Source organism: Chiloscyllium plagiosum, unplaced genomic scaffold (genome assembly GCF_037043375.1).
Source record: "Chiloscyllium plagiosum isolate Xiang-an unplaced genomic scaffold, Cpla_swu_hap1 HiC_scaffold_17, whole genome shotgun sequence".
NCBI classification, from domain to species: domain Eukaryota; kingdom Metazoa; phylum Chordata; class Chondrichthyes; order Orectolobiformes; family Hemiscylliidae; genus Chiloscyllium; species Chiloscyllium plagiosum.
In genome coordinates, this window is record NW_028270155.1 from 6,076,766 (window position 1) to 6,083,513 (window position 6,748).

The 6,748-nt window shown below is 44.3% G+C and overlaps 1 protein-coding gene across 1 annotated transcript in view; it reads left to right on the forward strand.

The window, feature by feature from the left end:
• The window catches only part of cmtm4 (CKLF-like MARVEL transmembrane domain containing 4), an 83,666-nt gene extending 77,724 nt beyond the window's left edge, over positions 1 to 5,942 (forward strand). The window contains exons 3-4 of the mRNA XM_043706536.2: positions 296 to 394; positions 2,799 to 5,942. Of these exons, the coding sequence (XP_043562471.2) occupies positions 296 to 394; positions 2,799 to 2,975 (276 nt within the window). The 3' untranslated portion in view covers positions 2,976 to 5,942. The remainder of the gene's footprint in view (positions 1 to 295; positions 395 to 2,798) is intronic.
• Positions 5,943 to 6,748: the final 806 nt, after the last annotated feature.

A 6,748-nucleotide genomic window follows, 5' to 3' on the forward strand; every position in this document is an offset into this window, starting at 1 on the left:
CAGAGTTCTCCCAAAGCTTAAAACCTCTCTTTCTGCTTTGTGGCATTCCTTAAAACCTACCTCTTTGATCAAGCATTTCATCATCTGACTGACTGTCTCCCTATGTGGTTTGAAGTCACGTTTTTATGCAGATATGTGCTGTCGAAATAGGCCAATGTGTCCATGAGGAATTTCCTGATTTATGCTCCAGTGATGACCTTTAAGGTGTTTCGCTTTGTTTTGAGTTGCTGTTGAGATGGAGTTTGTAAACTCTCTCCGTTTTAGTGAATACTTTGTCTGTCTGTTTGTTTCTCAGGATTTGATCAACACTGTGGTCAGTGCTATCCTTTTCTTCATTGCCTCCATTGTGCTCGCAGCTGTGAATCAGAAGAGGGGAGGGGAGATCGCTGCTGTGGTAAGTTACCCTGGGGTAATCCCCAGACCATAGAGACCCCAGGGACCCTGCACTTGACCCCAGCGTCCCTGCCTCGGCCTGCACCCGACCCCAGGGACCCTGCCTCGGCCTGCACCCGACCCCAGGGACCCTGCCCCGGCCTGCACCCGACCCCAGGGTCCCTGCCCCGGCCTGCACTCGACCCCAGGGTCCCTGCCCTGGCCTGTCTAAGCTCCCATGTAAAGGATAACCCCTTGCTTGAGCTGTCAGTGTAATCCCTCCCTCCCCATATCATGTAACAGACATAATTACCTCAGAAGATAGCAATAAACACTGCGCGAATGATTGGCTGACTGAATCTCTCTGTTCTGAAAGATGCTGCTAGTTTGTGTCTGTTTGGTTAGAAAAGCTGTCCACTCTCCTGCTCTTTCCTGTACTTTTCTGGAAAGTTTTAACTATTTATCCCTTTTTGTAAGTTTCTTAAATAACTCCACAGAGGCTGGTATCCCATCACCAAGTCCCTCTTTATTTACACACGGTGAGTCCTTGACACTGATCCAGCTCTCTCAGAGGCAGCTCTCAGACAGAGCAGAACCCCTGGCACTTCTGTTTACAGAGGAACCTCGATTATCCGGCATTCGCTTATCCAAATATCAGCTTATCGGGCAAGATCGGAAGGTCCCGATGCTTAGCTAACAACGTTATTCAGCATTCGATTATCTGGAGTTTGATTAACTGAATGAAATACACCCGCCCATGTCCTTCAGACAATCGAGATTCCTCTGTGTATTTTTTTTCCTAGCTATTTTATTAACAATTAACATTCACAGCTGTATACAGAGAAACAGCAATTTACAAGGGAAGGAGTGGCAAAGCCAAGCCCCAAACCCTACCATTCAACCAGTTTTCAGGGAAATGAGGACAACCCCCAAGTCCCACCTTCAGTCATCAAGGTGCCTCTGTATATGTCAGCCAGGCCTCCCTCATTGGCCCAGGTTAACAGCCCCAAGTGGGGAACTCATATTCTGAGATCCACCTGGCTGACCTCGTTACAATCGAATCCTCTTGCACCAGCCTTTTCCAGCAGCTCATTCCAGTTGAGGGCCACTCACTGTAACAAAACATTTCTCCTCCTCTTCCTGTCCACAGTCATTCTCCTCACTCACAGTGAAAACCTACTTTCATTTTGAGCACCTCCATTAAGCTTCCCTTGAATCTCCTCAGTTTGAAGGTCTGCACTCCGGGGATCTCCAGCCCCCTTCACAATCTGGAACTTTCCATCTGAGCGGCCAGCCTTTAAAGACTATAGTACGTAGGAGGAGAAGTAGGCCGTTCAGCCCATCGAATCTGCCTTGCCATTCAACAAGATTATGGATTATCTAACCATCCGTGGCTCCACTTTTCCCCCATAACCCTTGATTCCCTTGCTGATTAAAAATGTCTCTCTCTCCGCCTTGAATATACTGAATGACCCAAACTGGGCAGCCTTCCACAGGTTCACTCCCCTCTGAGAGAAGAAATTCTCCCTCAGTTCTGTTTTAAATATGTAATCCTTTTATTCTGAAATTGTGCCCTCTGGTCCAAATCTACCCGTCAAGCTGCCTGTGAATCTTGTATGTTTCAGAAAGGACTCCTCGCATTCCTTTAAACTCCGATGAGTTCTGTCCTAACCTGCTCACCCCCTCCTTATGAAACAGTCCCTCAATATCAGCCGAGTGTACCTTCTCTGGATTGCCTGCAATTCCAGTGCATTTTTCCTTAGATAAGGAAATACTCCAGCTGTGGTCTGATTAGTATCTTGTATAGTTTTAGAAAAACCTTCCTATTTTTATATTGTTTTCGTTTGAAACAAAGGCCAATATTCCATTGGATTTATAGAGCCACTAAGTACATACATTGCGAGGGATTTTGGTTCACTTTGAGTGAGAGGGAACAAAAGTTTTAGGACACTTTTGAGATGGTGGCATCTCAACTGGGAGGCCTGAGCACCAAATCTGGGCTGGCACTCCTCGTGCCAATACCGAGGGAGTGCCACACTGCCAGAGGGGGCGGTCTGCCCGTTCAGACAGATGTTAAAGACCTCAGCGTTATTTTGAAGGACAGTCGTCCCCAATGTCTTGGTCAATATTCATCCCTCGGGCAACATCATGGAAAGCACGTGGGCCATTGTTAGCTTGTTGTGCGCAAATTGACTGCTGCATCTCCTACATTGCAACGGTGAGAACATGACAAAGTGGAGGACTGCATTGGTTCCTTCATATTTTGTGACTATAAGGCCATTCAGCCCCTTGAGTCTGCTCCACTGAGATTATGCGGTTGTTAAAGAAGTGGAACTCTTTGATGTTCTTACTGTGCATTTTTGCCTTGAGGGATTGGTCCTTAATTGTTCCTCTGTTTCCTTCCCTCCTTGTCCATTCCTCATCAGGTATTTGGGTTCCTGGCTGCGGCTGTCTACGCGGTTAACACGTACCTGGCCATTAAGATTTGGAGATTAGGTGCCCGCCGCCAAACCGGGGGTCCAGCCAATGAGTACACGCGTGCCCGGTCGGAATCTCGGGGAGAGGTGGAGAGTCGGCCTGAGGTCCAACGCTTGGAAGGGTGAAGAGGGGAACAGGACTCCCTTTGCAGCGGACAGAGCGAGAGAGAGAGAGAGGGAGGAGTGTCTGAGCTGTGAAATACTTGGCAGCTGAAAAATTGAACATCTGACATTTTCAGAGCAGACACTTGCAATTTTTTTTCTTTCTTTTACAGTTTGGAATATTGTAGAAGGTCAGGCTAACCGTGGAGAGATGGAATATCAGAGCTTGGAGTCGTCTTGTGTTAACCTGTGGGCACATGGTTGCCAGGGAAGGCTGTGTGGCTCTGAGCAGTGCTTCCTGGCCCAGTTCCTGCTGCATGGAGTGATGTCCAAACCTGGTCCTTGTGCCTCATCCCTGCTGTGGCCCTGATTGGAGATGCTCAACTTTCAGCAGCTGCTAAATAATGAATTAAAATGCTCTATTTATTGGGAAGTGGGTTTGAAGGACAGTTTGCAAACTTGTTTTGAAGTGGGAGTGAAGATCCTCAGAGGGGTGATGGTGAGAATTAGCATGAGGGGCTGTCTCAGTCTAATGTGTGAAGGACTAATGCAATGATGAATAAACTGTGCACTGCGCAGAATGGAGCTTTGAATGACATTGTAGAATGGGAATTCTGCTGGTTAATGAGTTAGGGATGTGTGTGGGTGTCCGTCTGTTTGTATATAGAAGGTTCAAACTCTCCAACACGTAAATAATTTCTTTTCACCTGATTTGCAGTTTGAGTGACTGCGTCATCCACGAATGTGCTTCTTTCCACGTCCTGCAGAAGATGTTGTTCATCGATCTCCATCTCGTTTCTCTTCAAAGTTGCTTGTAAAAAGAAAACAAAAAGAAAAGATATCCAAAGATTTCATTTTTTTAAAAAAAATTTCTTTTGGCTTTATTTTCACTCATGCTGGTGACCAAAATCGGGAAAAAGTCAACATGACTAAAGTAGTACGTTCCATTCCTTGATGAAACCGCTTTTGTAGATTTATCAAGATGTCAGCACTAAAAGAGAACCTTCTGTGACCTCTGGTTAATATTGAATCACAGGGTATCACTTTACTTCACATTGTCCTCCATTTTGTCTGGGTTCAGTCTTGGTCCAAGTTAAGTTAGAGCTCCTGATGCTGACTATTTTATGTATATCTTGATTTGATTTCCATTTTTTTATTCTTAAATCATTTCTATTATGTGCTAAGAATGAGGTATTTATTAGATTTGCTTGGAGTAGTCACTGAATCAGAATTTTTTTTTAAAAAATGCAGCTGAATCACCTTTGATTTGTTTGAGTGCCCTCTGTCAGTGAGAGTCTTTTTTTCTTTAATACAGATGGTGTCCAAGACCTTTCAATATTCGCTGTATATCCATGCCAGTACATTTACAGGCTCTTCTTGCATCTCTAACCTAAACAACAAGGTGACCACTCTTTCTAGCTTGCTTCTATCCCATCTTAAAGTGATACACAAAAGGTTTGAATTCCACATCTCATTGGCTAGAAGCTTTTGGCTTGGTTCAGTGAGTATCTCCCTCAGCTCTTTGATCTGATGGATATCAATTTGAGCCACAGTCGTGAGCACATATCTAGGCCAATGGTGCAGGGCAGAGGCAGTGCTGCATTGTCCTTGGTGCTGTCTTCTGCTCCAGATGTTGGACTGAGCCTCTATTTGATGGTTTGTTAAAAGCCCCATGACACACTTTTTATGAAGAAGACTGGGCAGGCTATCCCCAGTGCTCTTGACCTGTATTCATCCCATCAACTTGGATCACCCAAGAAAGCTTTTTGTGTGGGAGCTTCCTGTATACAAATTGGCTGTATTGAGTTTTCTACATTACAACAGTGACTGCAGTTCAAAAGTTACTTTGCTGGCTCCAAAGTGCTTTGGGATGACCTTCATATCAAAACACAACACAAAGGTTTCTGGAACCCTTCCACTCCTGAATTTTCCCAGTTTTTAACAAAAACCTTTGTGTTTATATTTTTAAAAGAAGTATCAGCTTTTTTATTATCCAAAGTACCGGCTCGACGTTGATAGGTTAGCAATGAAACTCTAACCCAAAGAGAAGTCATTAGGAGTCAAAGGGGAAGCTGAACTTGTAGTGTTGTCTGCCTGCCACTAGATGCCAGCAGCAGCCTGCAATTATCCCTCTGCCCCACAGAGTTGGCAGTGTGAGTGCTCTGCAGTACTGGGGGTGAATATCATATCATCCTCTCTCTATGTCAAAGGTTAATTTCACTGATTAAACCATCTTGTATTTATTTCAGAAGGAAGACTCCCTGACAAAACATTCCAATAGTCTTGTCAATTTTGCTTCAAGTCTTACCAGAGGTGCCTTTCACAGGGAGCAGTTGTTCCCCTGGAATGATGACAATCTTTATTTCCTACAGTTCACTCCCGCTCACTGAGTTCATTTGATTATATTGGCCCCTTTGCATTGTTGGTTTTCTGGGTGAGGTACTGTCTGGGGTTTCGGTTTAATTTCTGATGTGTGTTGCCACGAGTCATCACTGTGTTGAGGAGGGGAACAGAGATGTGATTTGTGATTTTTGGCTTTTGTTTTTGATTTGTCCATTGAACCACCCATTTTGTCCGCCTCCCTCCCACCCTCTTCGTCCTTCAATGGAGAAGTTAGAGGTCCTCTTGTTTTGGGATTGAACAGGGGCAGGGCTTGTTGGGAGGATACACAGTAAGTATGGTCTATACCGAAGAGAATAATAAATGTGAAAAGATCTCTTCATGGCAAGGACTGTCTGATGATGCTTTTTAAATGGTTGGTGTTAATTGTAGTCAGGTTTTATTTGTCATGTCCAGAATTGTGACAATTTGTATTGGAGATTATTTTCCTGTTTGCACCTCACCCTTTAACTTGTCCCTCCATCTCCTCTGAACTGTATTTTTCTATATGTTTAGATTTAATTAGTTTTTGTGAATGTCATTTGATGGTACAGATTCTCACACCTCTCGTGTGTACCCTTGTTAACAAATAAAACTGAATTCACTTGTCAAGGTTGTTGGGAAATGATTGGTAGGTGGTGTTTTGTGCTGGTATGACCATTCCTGTGTGTGTTTTTGAACAGCCTTTCAGAAGGAATTGTATTATTTACCCAATTTCATTTTGAAAATCTTTACAGGCCCTAGCAGCTGTCCCTGTCTGGGCAGGAAGGCCATTCAACCTTTGTGCTCTGTCCTAGCTCCACCACATGAGCACAGTTACCAGTGTACAACACTGGGAGATTGGAGACTCCTGACTGAAATTTCTCTTCAGAATGTGAAAATTAGGAGTAAGTTACTCTCTCCCTCAAGACTGAGCTGCTACAGCTGATCTGCCCCAGGCCACAACTCCTGTTGTGTGCCTCTTCCTAATTGTCCTTAACTCCTCCTCAATTGTTTGAAAAATCCATCTCCTTTTTAAGTATTTTCAGTGACTCAGTCTCCGCAGCGTTCTGGGGTACAGAATTCCACACATTCACGAACCCCTTGGGATGAAAGCTTATAAGTGACATTCCCTCATGTGGCACAGTAAAGTGTCCATATCACTGGACCACGAGGCCTAGCTTCAAGTCCCACCTGTTCCAGAGGTGAACAATGACATCTCTGAGTATGTTGATGAGAAAAATAGGTTACATTTTAAACCAAATGCCGAGTTGAGGTTAAATCAGACCAGCCATAATTTTACTGAATAGTAGAGCAGGACCCCATGGCCAACTCTTGTTCATATGCTTGTAAAAAAAAATTCCTTTGCATCTGTGTGTTAAACGAGTTTCCCCACATTCTGTAGTCATGTCCCCAAGTTCCAGATTCCCTATTAGTGG